The sequence below is a fragment of the Grampus griseus genome (genome assembly GCF_964374135.1).
Source record: "Grampus griseus genome assembly, chromosome: 4".
In the NCBI taxonomy this organism is placed as follows: Eukaryota; Metazoa; Chordata; class Mammalia; order Artiodactyla; family Delphinidae; genus Grampus; species Grampus griseus.
The window spans coordinates 101,352,429-101,374,543 of NC_138997.1; the positions used below are offsets into that span (position 1 = coordinate 101,352,429).

At 43.5% G+C, this 22,115-nt stretch overlaps 1 protein-coding gene across 1 annotated transcript in view; it reads right to left on the bottom strand.

The window, feature by feature from the left end:
* Positions 1-409: 409 nt before the first annotated feature.
* The window catches only part of BST1 (bone marrow stromal cell antigen 1), a gene marked incomplete at its 5' end in the record, with an annotated part of 29,337 nt that continues 7,631 nt past the window's right edge, over positions 410-22,115 (bottom strand). Inside the window, 5 exons of the mRNA XM_082653394.1 lie at positions 410-1,865; positions 11,848-11,907; positions 15,214-15,300; positions 19,310-19,402; positions 19,749-19,825. Coding sequence (XP_082509520.1) covers positions 1,760-1,865; positions 11,848-11,907; positions 15,214-15,300; positions 19,310-19,402; positions 19,749-19,825 — 423 coding nt within the window. The 3' untranslated portion in view covers positions 410-1,759. The remainder of the gene's footprint in view (positions 1,866-11,847; positions 11,908-15,213; positions 15,301-19,309; positions 19,403-19,748; positions 19,826-22,115) is intronic.

A 22,115-nucleotide genomic window follows, 5' to 3' on the forward strand; every position in this document is an offset into this window, starting at 1 on the left:
GTGAGGATTCCCAGCTTTACAGTGAACACTTGGGCAAGTGGTTACATAAAATGGAGTAGAGGCTCTGTCAGGAGGAAGAAAGAGCTCTGCAGTCAGGGCAGCAGGTTTGAGGAATGGCTCTGCCCGCAATGGGCAATTCTTTTTCTCTCCAGAGGTTTACAGGAAACGACAGAATGTGAGAGCTCTCACTCCCAGTTGCTGGCCGCTGGGGCACGAGAATCTGCGAGTTCTCACATCTAAAGCTCCCATGCTCACTTTAGGTGAAAAAGGGAGTAAGAACAGGAAGTGTCTGTGAGGAGTTTTGGTTTTCTTTTCCTCTTTTGGAAATGTTTTGTGTTGTGTCAAATTACCACACGTAGATGATGTATGTGTTTATTTCTCTTTTTCTGATTAGAAAAGTAATGCATGCTCATTAGAGAAAATTTGGAAAACACAAAAAGTCAAAAGTCAAGAATAGGGATCACTAATAAGAACATTCTCCAGAGATCACTGCTCCGCTTTTGGGCTTATTTCTTTTCCTTTCATTCATTTACAATATGCGTATAATACAAACATACATCCACAATGTTACATTTGTATTATATTTTAGACAATTAGATCGTATAAACACTTTTATGTCCTATGTCTTACACCGATCGCTGGCATTTTTCTATGTCACGAAATGTTCTTTGAAAATTTTTAATTTACAAACAGTGAAATGACTTTATGGCATACAGTTCTGAGTGTTGGCAAATATAGATTCCTGTCGCCACCACCATAGCCAGTGATCCAGAACAGTCTTGTCACTCCCCTCAAATTCCCTCAGGATGCTCCTTTTCAGTTAGCCCCTCCCCCTAGTCTTAACCCTGAAACCAAAAAGTTCTCCATTCCTATAGTTTCACCTTTTCCAGAATGTCCTGTAAACAGAATTATACGGTATGTAGCCTTCTGGTCTGGCTTCTTTCACTTGGCATGCTGCAACTGAGCCTCGCCCACACTGCTGCATTTATCCATAGTTAGTTACTTTTTATTGCTGAGTAGTATTCCACTGTATAGATATACCAAGGTTCGTTTATCCATTCACCAGATGAAGGACATTTGGGCTGGTAAACATAACTTTTCCTATTTGAATAATATTCCATCCTACAGATATACCAAAACATATGCAAAGAGTTCCCTATTAGTAGAATGTTTAGTTCCCCCTCATTATAAATAAGCCTTAAATGGATGTCATTATACATAACTCTTTGCCTACCAAGCATGTATGAATACACTTATATAGTATACATATATTTGAAGCTATCAACAAACATGCAGTGTGCCCTGCTGGTTGTATAAGAAAATATAAATATATATACATACAATTCTACCAAAATTTTCTTAAAATGTTTGCTTATATAACAAACAGTCTGAGCCTCAATATGTTGTATCATTATGAAAATAAGAAAATAATAACTAGCTTTAATTCTAATGCAGTAGTTCTTTTTCTCTGTGCTGTACAATCGGTTCTCATTAGTTATCTATTTTATACATAGTAGTGTATATATGTCAATCAAATTGTTAATGCAGTAGTTTTAACCGGTTAAATAGAACTAGCTTAATTTCTGAAATCCTGACCGTGTATATCATTCAAAACCCATTTCAGGACATTGTTTTCCCAGCAGGAAGCTTCTTTAGACAATGGAGTCACCTGGCGTACACAGAACAAGAAGGATGACTGGGCAAGGGCAGGTTTCAGGACTGCAGGCTGCTTAGTGCAACATAGCTGAGTTTCTAGTTATTACATCTGAGCAACTGAAGCCAAAGCCACTATGAGAGGAAAGACAAAGCTGGCACTTCGTTCTGCATAAAGGGACAGGGCTTCTCTTTGAGTAGAGGTTGCTGCCCTGCAAATTAAAAAGGAAATAGAAAACACGTCAGTATTGGTGGATGACACCTACTTTCAAAAACATATACGCACACTGCAGAAAATTTAAATAGTACATGGGACTTCCCTGGCAGCGCAGTGGTTAAGAATCTGCCTGCCAGTGCAGGGAACACCGGTTTGATCTCTGGTCCTGGAAGATCCCACATGCTGCGGAGCAACTAAGCCCGTGCACCACAACTACTGAGCCTGTGCTCTAGAGCCCGCGAGCCACAACTACTGAGCCTGCATGCCACAACTACTGAAGCCCACGCGCCTAGAGCCCATGCTCTGCAACAAGAGAAGCCACTGCAGTGAGAAGCCCACGCACTGCAACAAAGAGTGACCCCGGCTCGCCACAGCTAGAGAAAAGCCCACGCGCAGCAATGAAGACCCAATGCAGCCAAAAATAAATAAACAAATAGATAAATAAAATACCTAGTACAGAAAGTTACAAAGTGAAAAGTAAAGGCTTCTTAGCTTCCCTATTCCCACTTTCCATAGAGAATCATCCTTGATAGTTTTGATTTGTCCTTCCAGGAATGCGATACACACTCCCCCCCCCACACGTGTGTGCACACACACTCCCACGCACACACACACACAGACTCACATATCCTTGTATCTAAGTACAAGTGGAATCTACAACTTGTTTTTTCACCCAACAGCACATCTTGCACATACTTCCATATCGGTACACGTGGAGTTTATTCATTCTTCCTCATGGGTGAATTCTGATTGTATGGATGTACCATAAAGTTCCCCAACTTCCCTATTGATGGACATTACATCATCACAGTTTAACTGGTGAGGAAAAACCAGTCATGACATAAAGACACTGAGAGAGGATCTGGCCAAAATAGGGACTCTGGTCATAGCAAATAGGGTCTGACCACCAGATTTTTAAAAACAGAAATTACTGAATTCTTTGAAAACAATTAAAAAACAAACTTTTAAAATTATGAAACAATCTGAGGTTTTTATTCCCTGGATCCTGACTAGTGGCTGGGGTCCTTGAAAGTTGCTTACTCCATATGAGTGCTATTCGCCCCTTTTTTGCTAAAGGAATCTCGAGCAGCCCACAAATTTGTACTAGGGCTCCTCCTGCTGGACATTTTCTATAATTGCACTTCTAATTCAGTTAATGTTCCAGACAGTTCATTCAAAACTGATTAGTGTTTTTGCTGTTAAATAATTAACCAATTAAGACAAAGACAAATTTACTTTTACTTTTTAAGAAAATAAAATAATACAGAACTAAACAGTAATAATGAGTCTCCCTTCGTCTTTTTCCAGTTCTCACTCCCTTCCCTAGCCATTGGGAGTTTATCTTAGATCTATTTCTATCATTTACATCTATTATCATGCACAAACAGAATATAATTTTGTTTTCTTTCACTTTAGATGCATGGGTCCACTTGTCACATTTTAGCTTAAGCTTTTCATGTCACTGTGAGGCTTTGCTTGAGGGTGGTGTTTATGCAGAGAAAAAGCACATTATTTGCAGTTACTTTGGTTTTAAAAATTAATTCTAACTATTAAATTTATAAATTCAAAAGCTTGACTTTCCCATACACTTTTCTAGTTAATTTATGAATAGTATTCTTCTAATTTAAAAGCCTAGTCAACTCTGATAATAACTTTTAAGGGGGCTTCACAATTATTCCAATTTCCTGAATATTTTAAACTCAAGTTATTTTAGGTTAAATTATTTTAAACTTACATTTTAACACATTACATTTTCTTTATAAAATATTTTAAATGACTTTAAGTGAGCAAAACCTTCTCGAATACTTAATTCTAGTAAATCTAATAAATGTATAAAATTTAATCTTAATTCTCTTAAACATTCCAGTACTGATTAAAAACTTAGTAAAATTCTCTTATAACTTTCAACTAAAAATCCTAAGTCTGAAATAAGTTTTTTTGTTTTTTTTAAATCAGTTATTTAATAGTTACACTTATATTGGAATCACAGGGCTATTCCAAGAGCTATTCTTAAATGATAAACTCTCTAAAATGTTGTAAATAAATTAAGATGATGTAAATAAATTAAATATCAAAAGTACAGATTGTTCCTAAACTTACCACAAAAATAATGCGATTTGGATCCTAAACTTTTGCAGGTTCAAAGTCTTTTACCCCATTATTCCTAAGCAAGTGAAATTTGCCATCCCACTTCTGTGGCCTAAGGCCAGGGCACAGCGGGGGAACACATTTTGGAGAGAGAATTCAGGGCAAGATGGGAAATCTGATGTTTTCCCTGGACCCTGACTGACACAGCAAACCCTATGTCAGTAACACGAGTACGTCTGTTTTCTCATAGCCTCACCAATCCTGTAGATTATCCATCTACTGAATTTTTGGCCAATATTATAACCTATAAGCATATAAAGTTGTTTTCTACGTGTTTTTCACTTTAATTGTTTGTGAGAATTTTTCCATATTGCTGCATGATTATCGTGATTACGGTTGTTTCACCTTCACCCCCAGCTTTATGGAGATATAACTGACATAAACCACCTACGATTGTTTTTAATGGCTACATTCTATTCCATGTAGTAAGTATAACCCTTTGATGTAACCATTCTCGTACCCTTGAATACTTAGCTCCAGCTCTCAATGTTTGCACTTCTGATACTGCATAATAAAGAATTGTTTGTGAACATCTGTGAGCATGTAGGTTGAATCTATATTTTGAGTCATGTCTTTAGAATAGGGTACCTAAAGTCTGACTTAGGTCAAAGATTATGAATATTTTTATAATTCTTGATACATATTATCAAGTTGTTCTCCCATCAAGCATTGAATAACATCTTTAAAATATTTTTCTGCTGGGCTTCCCTGGTGGCACACTAGATGAGAGTCCGCCTGCTGATGCAGGGGACGCGGGTTCGAGCCCCGGTCTGGGAAGATCCCACGTGCCGCGGAGCGGCTGGGCCCGTGAGCCATGGCCGCTGAGCCTGCGGTCCGGAGCCTGTGCTCCGCAACAGGAGAGGCCACAACACTGAGAGGCCCGCGTACCGCAAAAAATACATATATATATACTTTTTTCTGCTATTTTTTGTCACGGTATGTTAAAGAAGTTGAGATGGAAATTGTCCCTTATTGAATGTGTAGTTCATTATTATTAGATCAATAAAATAATGTTTCATATTTGCCACTGATGGTTCCTCTTCTGTAAATTATCTACCAGTATTCGTTGCTAAATCACTTTTAAAGGAGATTAGTAAAATTCCTTCCAAAGTAATGAAAGTGGAGAAAACCTCAGCAAAGCGTGAAAGAGGGTTTTATTCTTGACGTTCAGTGGACTTGGGAAAGAACTGTCATAAATAAATCTGTTCAACAGTCACTGAAAGAATGCCCAAAGAAGGAAAGAACAGGTCAGGAACTATAAACCTCTTACTTCTCTGCTGTGGTGTGAACCCCAGAAACATCTGGAGGCAGTGTGGTTCAGTGGGAAGAGCAAGGACTTTACACACCGACAGACCTGGGTGCCACTTCTGCCTCTAGCCAGTCCTGAGTGACTTTAAGGGGTCACTTAACCTCTCTGAACCTCAGCATCACTAATGGTGATCAAACTGCCCACCTTCCAAGAATGTGGTTGGATGTAATGAGATGATGACTCCGAAGACCAGGTTGACAGGCTGACATGGGCAAAGTGCTCAGAAAGACCTGAAGACTGGTGAGGAGAGCTGCCCTCATTCACCGTACAGAGCCTGCAGCAGGGGAGGGAAAAGCAGGCACCAGTGCCAGGGTGGCCCCACTTGCCTATTTTGGGAATGGCAGTGTAGGGTGCAACAGGTTTTACAGGAAGGAACTTTACACCATCTGTATCTGCATAAAGTTTAAAGTGTGTTTAAGGAGACAGAGTAAAACCAGAAAGACCTAAGTTACACAGTAACAATAAGGACATTTACCTCTCCAGACCTTATGAGGCCCCCTGCTCACTGGAGAGTCTCTTCTATTAAATCCCCCCAACAACTTTATTCCCCTTTTTTCCACCTACATGAGCCACAGCTGGATTCTGTTTCTTACAATCAAAATCTGTTACTTCTACACATGCTGCCCCTGCTCACTTCTTATAGGACAAACTCTCACAGGACCCGTGTCATTCCCTTCAGTTGCCCAGCCCCTTTCAACATCCTTTGTCTCAAATCTGTGCCTCCCCAGGGTAGAAAAATCAATCATTTGTTCACTCATTCATTCGTTCCTCAGTGCCTACCAGGCTGCAGGCTCCCTCCTAGGTTCTTGAGTCACATTCATCAGCGAACAGAACAAGGAAAAGACGAGTTGATGTTCTAACAGATGGGAAACAGGTAATAAAAAACAAACTTAACAAGCAAATAAGTCAGAAGATGATAAACAAACACTATAGAAAAGAAAAGTAGAGCAACATGAGGGGGTTTGCAGAGCCAGAGCTGACGGTGCAGGCTGCAGCTTTAAACACAGAGGTCAAGGTTGCCTCAGGGAGCTGAGATGTGAGCAAACACAGTGAGTGAGTGAGTTGGCCACATGGGGAAGGACTTCCGGGCAGAGAAAACAGCGACCAAGACCCTGTAGTGGGAATGTGCTGTCAAGTCCCAGGAGGTCACTGTGGCTGAGGCCCAGTGAGGGAAGGGGAGGAAGAAAAAAGTTGGAGACAAGTGGGGCTGGGGGTCCTGGGAAGGCTGTTTGGCATTAACTCTGAGTGATGTGGGACTGACTGCAGGGCTGTGAGCAGATGAGTGACATGACTGAATTTTTAAAGGACTATTCCTTATACTATGTGCATGTTTGAGATTTCCCTAATAAACAATAAAAATAAAAGGCTAACTTCTTAGTAGCTGGGTTTCAAAGAGGCCCAGTGGCTCAGACCAGGCTGGTCACAGTAGATGATGGGATTTTCCATAAAATTTGTAAGTTGAATCAACAGGATTTTTTGCCGAAGGGTGAAAGAAGGGAAGGCATCAAGAATGGCGCTAAGATTTTAGGAACAGGCGCTTGGAGATTTTTGGAAAGGTGGGTCGTTACCATCAATTGAGACAGGGATGTATGGGTAGACCAACTGAGGGGTGTATTAGTTTCCCGTTGCTGCTGTAATAAACTCAGTGGCTCAAAACACCACAGTTTTATTTATTCTCTTACAGTTCTGGAGGTCAAGAGTCTGAAACCAGTTTCCAGGGTTAGTCGAGGTGTCAGTGGGGCTGCTTCCTTTTGGAAAATCTCCTGAGGGGAGACTCTGTGTCCTTGACCTTTATCTACCTTTAAAGTATATCATTCTAATCTCTGCTTCCATCACCACATTGCCTTCCCCTCCTCTTGAACCAAATCTCCCTCTGCCTTGTTCTTATGAGGACACTTACATTACATGCAGAGCCCACCAGGATAGTCCAGAATAATCTCCCCACCTCAAGATCGTTAACTTCATCGTATCTGCAAAGCCCCTTGTAATATAAAGTAAAATCCACTCATTCCAGGAATTAGGACCTGCCTATCTTTGGATGCCATGACTCAGCCTACCATCCTGGGTCAATTCAGTCCGGTTTGGGATGTGTTGCATCTGAAATATCTATTAGACATCAGAGTAAACTGCTGAATATACAAGTGTGGCGCTCAGTACAGGGCCTGGACTATAGAAATACTCATTTTGGAGTCACCAGCATACAGATGAGATTTAAAGCCGTGAGACTGGATTTAAAGCAGAGATGCAATTTCCCAACCTCCCTGGAGTTAGAGCACAAACACGTGCCCAAAACTCTGCCAACCAGATGTACCCACATCTGGGTATAGCTGTGGGCAGAGTAGATTGAAACAGCGGATGCCACTGAGGGTTCATTGTCGCTGGGGGTGCCCTGGCACCAGCTCTCCGAGGCAGCCGTGGCAGACATTCTAGAAGGAGCATCCAGGCACGCGCATCATAGGAACTCTCTACGGTGTCTGTGCCCAACAGGCTGCAGGGGGATCTCCCCCAGGGCAGTTCTGGGTGGGACTTTGGCATAGCCTCCAGCCCCGCTCCTCTGGCTCTCCCAGGAAGACTCTGAGTGACCCAATATCCTTCAACACATCCCATTTCTGCTGAGCTACCTGGATCTGGTGTGCGATGCTTTGCGATTATGAGTTTCGACCAATGTGCTCCTTACTTGAACTTTAGGAACCTGAAGCCTGCGCCTGGGTCCAGGCTCCGGGGAGTCTTTCTAGTATCCTGTCTAGAAGGGAGGTTGGGCGCCGTCTTCACAACAAACCCATGTGGCAGTTCCCATTATTTCAGTTTTGTAGATGAGAAAAATGTCAAATTCAGGTCATCTGACTCCAACTGCATTGCTCTCACCATGGCCAGAAGGGTCAGTGTCCACAGGACTGTGGGCAGGAAAGCACAGGGTGTCTTCAGGGAAGTGGATCCAAGCTTGCAGTGAAAGTTTCTAGTGGGGAGCAGTGGGTGGTGTGTTTAGAAGGAGGTTCTTATAACCAGGAAGGCCAAGCCAGAAGTTCAGACTCGGTAGCAGGGAACGTTGAAGGTTTCTGAGCAGAAGGGACAGGAGAGTGGATTTCATTCTCAGGTGAGGAAAGTGAAGACCCAGGTACACAGACTGTTCTTTACTTCCTGTGAGAGGACTCAAAAACATGCGTGCCTAATTCACAGACAGTGAACAGCAGAGAGTGGGAGAGGACTCAACCTCACCAGCCACCCTGGGACACATGCTGGTGTTGGTGGATCTCTTATCCCAATTTCTAGTCAAAAGAGCCTAACAGTCGCCAGGGTGAATTCTGGAAACCTCATAGACTCGCTTCAGACCCACTCACTGGCTGGGTAGTCTTTTCTTGGGCAAATCCTTCATTATCTTCCCTAAGCCAGAGTTTCTACACCCCTGAAATGAGGGTAACAGAACCTATCTGTATCGGTTCAGATATAGGTTTGGTTACTGTTGAAAGGACCCCAAATCCCAGGGGCTTAGACAAGACAGATGTTTGTCTCTCTCTCTGTAACTGTGCAGGCTGATCTGTGTTTCCATGGTAGGGGGCACCCAGCCTCCGTCTATGGCATGCTCTGCCATGCCCAGCGAAGGTGGCCCATCACCACACCTTCTGGGTCCATACACCAGCCAACAAAGGGGGAGGGAATGAATGTTCTTTCCTTTCAAGTCACCCACATCACTCGGTCACAGAGGAAAGAGAGGCTGGGAAGTACAATTGTTATTCTTGGCAACCATGAGGCCAACTAACATTCAAGGGTTCTATTACTAAATGAAGATGGGAAGAAGAGCTATATGGGGATGATGAGCAGTCTCTCTGCCTGTCTGTCTGTCTGTCTTTCTCTCCCCGCTCTGTGTCTATCTAATGAACTAGTTAGAAGGATGAACAGAATGTTCTATGCAATGCACACAGCACAGCCCCTGGCATACAGTTGATGTCCAGCCCAGATTAGTTCTCTTCTCCTTCTAGATGGAGAAATGGACCCTACAGACATTTATGAAGCACCTACTCTGTGCAATTGTGATGAGACACGCAAAGAGGAAGTTCATGCAATCTCTACGTCGAGTGTTGGCGACAGATGGTGAGGAATGAATTACAACATGACTGGAGAGAGGGAAGTGCTGCAGTTGGGTTGTGCACAAAGTCCATGGAGCACAGAGAAGGGAGTCTTACATCCACCTACAGAATTAGGAAAGCCTTACAGACAAAGGGACATTTGGAGTTGGGTCCTTAAAGGTACATACAATTTTAGCAGATAGGAAAGGAAGGGAAGAGAACTCAGGTGTTGGCATATGAAATCTTCCTGCCAACACAAATCAAAACAACAATACAGGGCTTCCCTGGTGGCGCAGTGGTTGAGAGTCTGCCTGCTGATGCAGGGGATACGGGTTCGTGACCCAGTCCGGGAAGATCCCACATGCCGCGGAGCGGCTATGCCCGTGAGCCATGGCCGCTGGGCCTGCAAGTCCGGAGCCTGTGCTCTGCAACGGGAGAGGCCACAACAGTGAGAGGCCCGCGTACCGCAAAAAAAAAAAAAAACAAAAAAAAACCAAAAGAACAACAATAAAGCATCATGTTTTATCCAGAAGACTGACTAAAATTAGGTATAGATACAGGTACAAGTACAGATAATACCCAGGGTTAGTGAAGAAGGGGAGAAAGGGGCACCTGCCATGTACTGTTGGTGGGAGTGCACACTGGGGCAGCTTTGTTGAAACATATCAAAATTCAAACTAAAAATACATCCTTTGACCCAGCAACTCCCTTTCTGGTAATCTTTCCTATGCAGACACTTGAACAAGAGCTCAAGGCATGCAATCAAGGATTATATTTCAGCATTGTTTATAATAATAAACAACTACAACCACAACCTACAATGAAGTCAGCCTATGACTGAAAAATGGTTACATAAATGGCGAGTGGCCATCCTACAGAACACTCCGCAGCCACTAAAAGACGGAGTCAGAAAGTACGCACAGACAGAAAAGGATGACGTCCTTATATCGTTAAGTGAAAAGGGGCCACAGCAGAACAGTCTGTCCAGCATGACTGCTCTTTGTACAAAAACAGAGGCAAGTAAATAAATGAAAATAAGACCAAACCAAAAACAAATACATGAACATCTCTGCCTGGTAACATATGTGTATGTGTGTGTACTGGGATGTATGGGAGAGATGGACCAAAATGTTGAAGGAAATTACTCTGAGGAAATGGAAGTAGAGGGAAAAGGCTTCATCTTATTCACGGTTGATGATAGCTAAATACTGGAAACAATCTAAATGTCCACCTATGGGCAATGGGTTAAATAAATCATGATGTGCGCACACAACAGAACACCACAGATAGGAAAACAACACCAAGACACTATTATGCGAAAAAAGCACATTGCAGAATCCTATGTATACTATTATTTATACTAATAGTATAGGGCTTCCCTGGTGGCACAGTGGTTAAGAATCCGCCTGCCAATGCAGGGGACACGAGTTCGATCCCTGGCCCGGGAAGATCCCACATGCTGCGGAGCAACTAAGCCCATGCGCCACAACTACTGAGCCTGCGCTCTAGAGCCCGTACTCTAGAGCCCGTGCTCTGCAACAAGAGAAGCCACGACAATGAGAAGCCCGTGCACCACAACAAAGAGTAGCCCCCGCTTGCCTCAACGAGAAAAAGCCCATGCACAGCAATGAAGACCCAACACAGCCAAAAATAAAAGCAAATAAATTAATTAATTTTTAAAAATAGATACATTAGGATTGAGAAATGTAAACCTTACCACTTAAATGGAGTCAGGAGGTCAGAAGGGGGAGCTCTCATGCAGTGCCACTCATCAACTATAGGAAGAATTGTTGATTACAGACCCCAACAGAATCATCCACAGGAACAATCATCAATCATCAACAGGCCACAGCAGGAGAGATGTACACTGCATCTTCCGTAAGAAATCGACCACCCCAGCAACTCAGCCAATGAGAAACTGTCATCACCTTGAATTCTCACTTTTCTCTGACGGACTTTCATTCAAAACACCCTCTCCCTACTTCCTCCTTTTTCTCTATAAAATAAAGTTCCTCTCCTTCATTTATTGGACTTGTCTATGGCTTTTGCTCTAGCCTGCTTGTCCCGAACTGCAGTTCCTCTGCTATTCCCAAATAAACCCATTTTGCTGGTAAAATAACTGTCATCTCTAAGGGCAACAGAAATAAGTTTTAATAGGTCCTCCTGCCACCCCATTCCCAGCCTTTGTGCTGAAGCTGAGGCATCAGGGCAGACTCTGCTCTGTGGTACATGGCAGGGGTTCATTCAGCTCAGCTGCACAGATGTTCAGCAAACCTGCACCAACCCAGCAGCTCAGATATGAAGAGAAGTGCAGTGTAGAAGTACCAGTCTTACTCTGCAGCCAGACGTTTTAGGGGGTGGGTGTAAAATGATATTGCAATCCACCAGCATTCTGTAAATAGTACGGACTGATTATTTTGGGGAAGCACGGAAGTTGGGTTAAGACATTCACTTACGAATTTAAGGCACAGTCAGGATGAGTGCTGTGTTGCACACACTGTAAGAGCTTCACTGGTCTATAAAATGAAAAGAAGTAATATTTAAGGGATTATTTTAACGACTTTCATTCATCAAACATTTATGGGGGGGCCTGCAAGGTACTGGAGATACAAAGTCTTTGACCTCGAAGAGCATAGTTTCTTTTTAAAAATATTAGCTAGCATTTATTGAGCACTTACTATGTACCAAGAAATCTGATTACATATTTTACATAGATTATGTCATTTAATCCTCACAACAGCCAAACAAAGCAGGTACTATTATCATCTCCAATCTACAGTTGAGAAAGCTGCCCAGAGGAACTTGCCCAAGTTCTCACAGTAGCAAGCTGTGGAGCTGAACTTGAACCTCCACTCCAGAGCCCGAGCATGGAACCACTTCTGTTAAGGATGTATGATTTTGCTTGGAAAAACCTCTTGATAAGAATTTTGGGCAGGTTGGACTCGAAGCACACAGGTGATGGCTGGTGCCCAGGCTTCAGTGAAGAAAGTTAAATTGCTTGTACAGTAGAGGTAGAAGATGTGGGGTCCAGGCAGCCAGGAGGGAAGGGAAAGCAGCAGTGAAGACAGGATCCAGGTAACAGTGGGAGGAAGGCCAAGGAAGGATCTCTGGGTAGGGGGACCAGAGGGGACTCTGGAAGAACAGGAAACAGGTTCGGTCTATGGCACGCTATGTGACCCCTCCGTAGGACTCCCTACTTCTCAGTCTACACTATTCAGATTTTGTGTGTGTGTGTGTGTGTTACCGGGCCTCTCACTGTTGTGGCCTCTCCCACTGCGGAGCACAGGCTGCGGACGCGCAGGCTCAGCGGCCATGGCTCACGGGCGCAGCCGCTCCGCGGCATGTGGGATCTTCCTGGACCGGGGCACGAACCCGTGTCCCCTGCATTGCCAGGTGGACTCTCAACCACTGCGCCACCAGGGAAGCGCTATTCAGATATTTTTTACAAGAGTAGTTTGTTATTGCTGTGTTACGTCCCCCCAAAAAGATGCATTGAGTTTCACTGAGTCTGGATCAATACAGCACTAAGGAGAAAACAATCAAGAGACAAGAGAGGCTTTGAAGAAAGACATCGCCAAAATTTGCAGGAATTCTGGGGAGAACTTTTAACTGCCACAGGACAGAGGTCAATGTCACCTGAATTTTGAGAGGCATCTAGCTTGAGTCTGATTTTTTAACCTTGTTCGCTCTCCCATGTTAAGCCTGTTGTTATCGCCTCTGGGCTCCCAGGAGCAATAAAAACCCTACCTTAACACAGAAAGAGCCCACGAGCAGTACAAAAATGGGAGTTGGGAGGCTGAGCCAGGCAAGGGAGGAGCCCTGAAACCAGCTTTGGTAGGGTAAACTCGAGCCAGTAAAAGCAGGCTGAGACCCTGAGGCTCACAGCCGTGAGTCAGGAATGAGACCCTGGCTGGGCTCCCACACTTGACCTGATGACTTATAAAAAGACAGCCTCCTTGGGGGAGGTCCTGGACCAAAGCAAAGGGGTCATAACTGTGGAATTTTTAGCCATATTTTTCTCTATCATTGAGCTGTTTTAGAATAAGAATTACCTTTTATTTAATTTACTAAAATCTGATGCCTTGATTAAGAATTAGAGTTCTATAGTAGAAAGAAAAGAGGAATCTTCAGGGCCACACAATGCTGGATTCAAAATTCAGCTCTGTCACTGAGTGGAGACCTTTGGGAACTTGCTCAACCTCTCTTAACACTTAATTTACCCATCCATGAAAAGCGGATATTTATATAAACCTTAAAAATAGACAAAACTAGGGCTTCCCTGGTGGCACAGTGGTTAAGAATCCACCTGCCAATGCAGGGGACATGGGTTCAAGCCCTGGTCTGGGAGGATCCCACATGCTGCGGAGCAACTAAGCCCATGAGCCACAACTACTGAGCCTGCACTCTAGAGCCCGCGAGCCACAACTACTGAGCCCGCGTGCCACAACTACTGAAGCCCGCACGCCTATGGCCCGTGCTCCACAACAAGAGAAGCCACCGCGGTGAGAAGCCTGCCCACCACAACAAAGAATAGCTCTCGCTTGCCTCAACTAGAGGAAGCCCGCGCATAGCAACGAAGACTCAACACAGCCAAAAGTAAATAAAAATAAAATTTTGAAAAAACAGACAAAACTAACCTATGCTCTTACAAGTCTAGAGAGTGGTTACTATTGTAGGCAGGTGGGGATCCTGAAAGGGAAGCCAAAGGGAGACTAGGGGTGCTGGTTGTGCCCTGTTTCTTGATCTACATGCTGGGTACATGTGTATGTTGAACTGGTGAAAATTCATCCACCTGTATACTTACGGTTTCTGCATTTTTTCTGTACACAGATTATATTTCCAAAAAAGAGTATGTGCTTCACTTTGTTTTCAAAAGAGGGTGATAACAACACCTAACTTGAGAGATTCCTGAGAGCATTAGCAATAATAGATGAGTAAAATGGTACAGCCTTAAGCTGTGGAAGAACAGCTTTGAGGGGCTTGTTCTCCTGGGGAGTCCAGAGTAGGGGGAGACCCATACTTCCAGGGGCTTTGCTCAGGTGGGACAGTTACCAGGTCCATGGAACTTCTGAGACAGCAGAGGGCAACAGGGCCGCCTGGACGGTCACGGACACTGGCAAAGACTGCAGATGTAATGTGCACCCTGCCATACCCACAAACGTTCGGGAAAGCCACTAAGTCCTTGCAGTGTTGGACTCTAGCCCCTAAGGAGACAAACAGGCCTGCAGACTCAGGTGCCGACACAGAGAGAAGAAGGAAGCAGCAAGGTGAGTAATTCCCAGTCCAGGGGAGGGCTTTCAACCGTTGCAGGGTTTGAGCCAAATTTACCTACATTTCCAAGTATCAGGAATGCCCTGAAACGATCTCTGATTATACGTATATAAAGTGCCTGGCCCATAACGTGCTCAATAAATGGTAGCTATGATGCTTTTCCTGTTGGTCCACAGTCACCATGCATCTCTCTGTAAGTATCTCAAACTCCACCTTAGCACATGTCATGCGCAGTGTGGCATCCAGAGATGCAGGGACCATAGTCCCTGTTCTCAGATGACGCACATGCAGTAAGCGAGTGAAGAGAAAACTAGACATACACAAATGACAAAGGGCTGCTGTCTGTCCTTTAGCGTCATTAAAAAGGACTCTGGACAGAAGTGGGCGGGGACCAGGTGGAACCCTGGCCGGAAGGCCCTCCCAGTCCCCACACCCAGTGACAACCCAGAAGGCACAGTTCCATGGCCTTTGGAGCTGATCTCTGAAAAACCTTTTCGGCAACCCTCTGCTCCTCCTTTGAATATATACACTGACTATAATATGCCACCTACTTGTAGTCATTGATACAGCTATACTGGAAACCCATTTTCTCCAGTCTCTCTTCCAGGATTTTCACACTGCCTTCTCCACAGGATTCCCTGAAACACAAAAACATAAAAACTATCAAAATAGAAGGAGAAGAGGATGGGGGGAGCTGTTTCTGTGTTAATCAAAAAATATTTTGACCGTGTGCTCCCTAGATGTTCTCCTCTCTGGAGAAATACGTGGCAAATTCTCTGGACCCAAAAAGGCTGCCGGCAGTCAAGCCGCGGGTGCCCAGGACGGGGTGCTCTGAGCCTTCAAACCTGCCCGAAGTTTTGCGAGTCACACGCCTTCGGAGGGCTTCTGCCGGCGCATGCGCGGTACTCCACAGGGCTCATCGTAGCCCCACCCGTCAACGCAGCACTGTGCTTGTGCGCCGAGCCTGACCAAAGGCGAGTGCCAGCCTGTTCAACCCAGAGTGTATTAAGTTAAGCTTCAAATGGAAACAAAAACATACGTGTCAAAAAATACTAGAAAACTCAACTCAACAAAAGGGAAAAAAACCCAAATCTCACATCACTAGAGATAACTGCTGCTAACACTTTGGTGTACATCATTCTAGACTTTTACAGTATATTTATTCCCACAAGACTTTTAAAATATTTCAATGTGATTCTGTTGCCCAGCGCATTTTGTAATATGCATTTGCCCATGTCTGTGTCTATACATATATACCTCTCTGCCATTATTCTTAATTCCTGCCTGGTCTACCTTACATAATCAGAACACAGTTCATAAAAGCAGTCGCCTCTTGTTAAAGACCAAGGTTCATTCCTATATTGCAATGTCATTGACACTACAAAAAAACCTTGTTGAAGTTTCATTTTCATACACATGCTTAATTATTTGTTTCCTTAGCATACATTCCTGAAAGTAGGTTTTCTGTCACCGAGGTTTTGAATGCATTTTCAGGCTCTTGACAGCACTGCCACACTGAACCCCACGTTGACCACCCCAACAGAGTATAAGATGTCTATCTCCCCACGTTCTCATCAACAAGGATTCTTGCCCTCTCGACGGTCAGAGTTAAGCAGGCAGATTGATAAAGGCAAAGAGAGGTGGGTACAACACTGCCAGCTGTGATGAGTAGGTATGTTATTCACGTTGCAGACAGGATCCGGCCTCAGTTTACCTGGAGTGGGAAGGTGAACAGCCTCCCCACTATAAAATTAACAGAGAGGGAGTGTACAGGGAGGAAATGAGCCATTGGAGGAAGTTTTCACAGAAGTGGAACTCTAGGCATTACGGGAATGAAGAGGGTAAGGTGTTGTGTGACATCATGTTTTAGAACCTTGCCAAAATCTGGGACTATGTCCTTCTCTGGGCCAAGTTCACTACTTAGAACTTTTTGGTAAGCAATGACATGGAGGTTTCAGGACACCTAGACACAGAGCTCAGTCAATGGGTTATTTAACCTTTTTTTTTTTTTAATAAAAGAAATCAAAGCAGTGCTAAACACAACTAGCTATCAGCCATGTGATTTTTCACTCTCTATGATTTTTTCTCCTAAAATCTAAGCAGTTTGGGAGCCCCATTTTCTTAGCTCATGACCTGCACCTCCATCCTGTGGCACAGATGTGGACAACCAGGTGTTCTTACCCCTTTATTATCTCTCCTGACACAGGAATAATGTGCTGAGATGACAATGAATTGCAATTTCCTTATCTCATTAAAAACAGATTCAAAGAAAATCAAAATAAACAAATGTGACCTAATGAAACTTAAAAGCTTTTGCACAGCAAAGGAAACCATACGCAAGACAAAAAGACAACCCTCAGAATGGGAGAAAATATTTGCAAACGAAGCAACTACAAAGGATTAATCTCCAAAATATACAAGCAGCTCATGCAGCTCAATATCAAAAAAACAAAAAACCCAATCCAAAAATGGGCAGAAGACCTAAATAGACATTTCTGCAAAGAAGATATACAGATTGCCAACAAACACATGAAAGGATGCTCAACATCACTAATCATTAGAGAAATGCAAATCAAAACTACAATGAGATATCATCTCACACTGGTCAGAATGGCCATCATCAAAATATCTAGAAACAATAAAGGCTGGAGTGGGTGTTGAGAAGAGGGAACCCTCTTGCACTTTGGTGGGAATGTAAATCGAGACAGCCACTATGGAGACCAGTATGGAGGTTCCTTAAAAAGCTAAAAATAGGGCTTTCCTGGTGGCGCAGTGGTTGAGAGTCCACCTGCTGATGCAGGGGACACAGGTTTGTACCCTGGTCCGGGAAGATCCCACGTGCCGTGGAGTGGCTAGGCCCGTTAGCCATGGCCGCTGAGCCTGAGCGTCCGGAGCCTGTGCTCCGCAACAGGAGAGGTCACAACAGTGAGAGGCCCGCGTCCGCAAAAAAAAAAAAAAAAAAAAGCTAAAAATAGAACTACCACATGACCCAGCAATCCCACCACTGGGCATATACCCTGAGAAAACCATAATTCAAAAAGAGTCATGTACCACAATGTTCATTGCAGCACTATTTACAATAGCCAGGACATAGAAGCAACCTAAGTGTCCATCAACAGATGAATGGATAAAGAAGATGTGGCACATATATACAATGGAATATTACTCAGCCATAAAAAGAAACGAAATTGAGTTATTTGTAGTGAGGTGGATGGACCTAGAGTCTGTCATACAGAGTGAAGTAAGTCAGAAAGAGAAAAACAAGTACCGTATGCAAACATGTATATATAGAACCTAAAAAAAAATAGTTCTGAAGAACCTAGGGGCAGGACAGGAATAAAGACGCAGATGTAGAGAATGGACTTGAGGACATGGGGAGAGGGAAGGATGAGCTGGGAAGAAATGAGAGAGTGGTATTGACATATATACACTACCAAATGTAAAGCAGATAGCTAGTGGGAAGCAGCTGCATAGCACAGGGAGATCAGCTCGGTGCTTTGTGACCACCTAGAGGGGTGGGATACGGAGGGTGGGATAGGGAGGGTGGGAGGGAGACGCAAGAGGGAAGGGATATGGGGATATATGTATACCTATAGCTGATTCACTTTGTTATACAGCAGAAACTAACACAACAATGTAAAGCAATTATACTCCAATAAAGATGTTTTTTAAAAAAAAAGATTCAAAGAACAATCTTTCTCTGATAGATACCTTAAAACAACAAGCAAGCATAATATCTAGACAAAAAGCGACTTCTCACAGAAACAAGAAAAACAATACACATTGTTTTTCATGCAACAATAGGTATAAGTTGTCTTCTGGGAAGAGAGGAGCAGATTCTGGTATGACTATGTAATAAGTCATTTGCAAATTTAATCTTCTGCCCAAGAGAAAAAAAAATATCACTCATTATATGGTGAGTCTTAGGGGGTCCTGGCGGCCTGAAGTGGGGAATTTGCTAAGATTCTTCCAGAACATTCTTTCAATAACACATCCACTCAACGCTTTCCCCAATGTAGATTCAATGCTCTGAAGGACAGGGTCCCAGCTGCTTCTGAAGCACCATCACGGCTGCACAGCTTTTACCAGGCTTGGCCTTATTGGCTTGTCTCTGAGCCAACTGGCTTTACGTTTTTTATCTTTAGTTTTGCCAGCACTGCCCTTTGTTGATGAGAAGGATGAGTTCAAGTTTGCTTGATATCTGAGTTGATATAACCACTTGAGTTAGCGGCTTCCGAGAAAAATATGGATCATAAATATTTCCTTGGCCAGTTACCTGAGACCCAGCTGCGAAACTGGTTGTTCTCTGAGAAGAACGTCTTCATTACATGATCCATGAGTCCATTCTGTGAACTCCCAGTGAGGCTTTTGAGCTTTAAATGACCAGGGAGAAAAACTGGCTTTGACCTACACAAATGACCTACTCAGAAAGGCTGAGAGGAGTATCTGGATAAAGGAGGTTTTCTCTCTGGGCTCAGGACTGACTCATGGCATTTCCAGAAAGTCAAGCCTTTGCCTTTCTCTGCCCACCACATTAGAAACAGAGAAGACCATTGATTCCCCAGAAATGTAAATGTAAATCAGACTGGATCATATTACATCCAAGAAAAGCAGGTTTGCACAAAGATCAGTAGCATCATAACTTACACATTGGTTCCCCCGATTTCATGCATAACCCAGATCTCAATGCGTGTGATTTTATCCTTCTGTAAGTGGGGAATTTCAAAATCTGCAAAAAACCTGAGAAACAGGAAAGACATTTCTTAAAGTCCTAAAGCAATATGATACTGTTCCCATATCAATGTTAGTTGACTTACACATTACTTTTGTTTTAAAGCTTTGCGGGAGGCACTTTTTAGCTTTAATTTTTAGGTTACTTATTTCATTCAGGCATTCATCAGCTGTTAGTTTTATAAATGTATGGACATAGTTCTGATCTCCAGGTCATTCAATTGTTTTTCTCTACCTGATCTTACAGAAGCAAGCATTAGACTGGGGATGTGAATGATTCTCTTAAGCCTCCGTTGAAAACAACTAAAAACACATTTTGGCATCTTTGTCTTACATGTTGGTGCTGCATTCTTACCCTTTTACAGGATAGGCTCCTGTTGGCTCTGAACCATTCAGCATGACATTGATCACCCCAGAACTATCCTTTGCATACTGCAAAAAGAAACAAGCATTTTGAGTAAGCTGTCATTTTTAAGCTATGAAATGGTCAATTGTTTTTTAAATTGACAATTTTCAATACTGGCAAGGATGGGATAAATTTGGTATTTCATAGAGCCAGAGGGATGCAAACTGGCATATCTTGGAAAGCAAATTGCTTTGAAATGTCAAAAACGCAGTAATTCCATGCCCGGGAATCTACCATTATAAAATAATGCAAACCAGTATCAGATTCCAGCATTGTTTCAGCTGGTGTACACTAACTTATGCTGGCATTACAAGCAACCTCAAAATCACAGTGGCTTTAAACAAGAAAGATTTATTTCATGCACACACTACATGTTTATCACAAGTGTTTGGATTTGGGGTTTGGGTTTTGCTCCATATGTCCTTGCTCTGGGACCCAAGCTGATGCAGTTTCCACAAATGCAGAGTCACTGGTTATCAGGAAAGGGAGAAGAAAGTGGCAAATCACAGACCAGTTCTTAAAGGTTTCCACCCAGATGTCACACAGTCATTCCTACTCACATCCTATTGGCCAGTGTAAGTCACACGTAAGTAACTTCAAGAGACAGAATGAGTGCAAACCACATGCTCAGAAGATGAGCCAGAAATACTTGGTAAACAGCACGAAGGATCACCTGGTGCACAGAGATGTGCACAAAGATGTATATTGCAACATGGTTTGTAACCAGTCTAAAACAGTCAACAACAGGGAAGGATAAGTCAATTATGGCCCTTTCATGTCTGAAATATTACCCAGCCATTAATAAAAGTCTACAAAAGATATGCAATAACATAGAAAGTGCTTACATTCAAAGCAAAAAGCAAGACTAGGTGGACAGAGCATGTGCTCCACTCTGTTAAAAATAAATAGGCATGGCTTCCCTGGTGGCGCAGTGGTTGAGAGTCTGCCTGCCGATGCGGGGGACGCGGGTTCGTGCCCCGGTCCGGGAAGATCCCACATGCCGCGGAGCGGCTGGGCCCATGAGCCATGGCCGCTGAGCCTGCGCGTCCGGAGCCTGTGCTCCGCAATGGGAGAGGCCACAACAGTGAGAGGCCCGAGTACAGCAAAAATAAATAAATAAATAAATAAATAAATAGGCAGAAGTCTGGGAATACTAGTCAATATTCTCTGGACCTGTCTGTCCCTGAGATTCCCAAGGGACAGACAGGTCCAGAGAAGTTCCCAAATCTCTGGCTGAGAACACTACTGGAGCATATAATTTCCCTGATAAAACGTTTATTCTAGTGTGAAGCTGGGTTGGGGGGACGGCAGGGGGTATCACACAGCTCTGTGACACATGCCCGGCAGAGCCACGCCGAATGCCAGCCGCAACAAAGCAACAATGTACTCCGTGCCACGCCTGTCTCAGATTGCTTCCAAGTAGGCTAACAGTCTCAGTTCAATCTGCAAATGTCAAGGTCTGATGACCACTATTTGCCCTTAGGTAGCATGAATATGGATGATTAGTTTTCTTATTTATACTTTCTATAATTTGTCATTCTCTACCTTGAGCAGTTATTACATTGATGATAAAATTTTTTTTTCATTAAAAACATGCGTGCAGATACAGTGAGGCTCTATGAAGTCATGGTCGAAAATGTGGTTTCTGGCTGCTGCACTTAGTAGCTGGGTAATAAGTCTGATCAAGTTTCTTGGCCTCTCTGTGCCTCATTTTTCCTATCTGTAAAACAAGGGTAATAAGAGTCCCTACCCCATAGGATTGTAAAGATCAAATCACTTAAAATAATACTTAACATTTATGGAATACTTATTTGCTATAGTTCAGACCCTCTCCTCATCACTATACTAGACTACCTCTCCTCATGTTCAGACCATCCAGCGTATTCTAAGGGCTCATAAAATGTGAGCATGATTATTAGATTCCCATTCTAGAGTTGAAGGAAGTATAAGATGGTGGCTTACGGCACACTTTGAAGTTGGGCAGATCTGCTGGGGAGAATACGGTTTGTTTGTTTTTAACATATAATGTTGACATCACCCCCAAGTTGTCGTTATGATCCCACGTTCAAGTGATGATGCATCCACCACCTCCCACTCCTCACTGAGGGGCTCGGGCAGCTCACTGCCAGCTGCCTGGAGCCTGAACTCCAAGCAGAACCTGTGGGGAGTGGGCATGGACGGAGGGCTCCGACCGGAGCTGGCAGGGGAGCACAGGAATAAGAATGCTTCTGTCTGGAGCGGGCCCTCTGCTTAGTTCCAAACTGCAGCTGTGGTGGAAGATTTGACCAAAGTCTCGCTCACCCTGATTAACAGTGG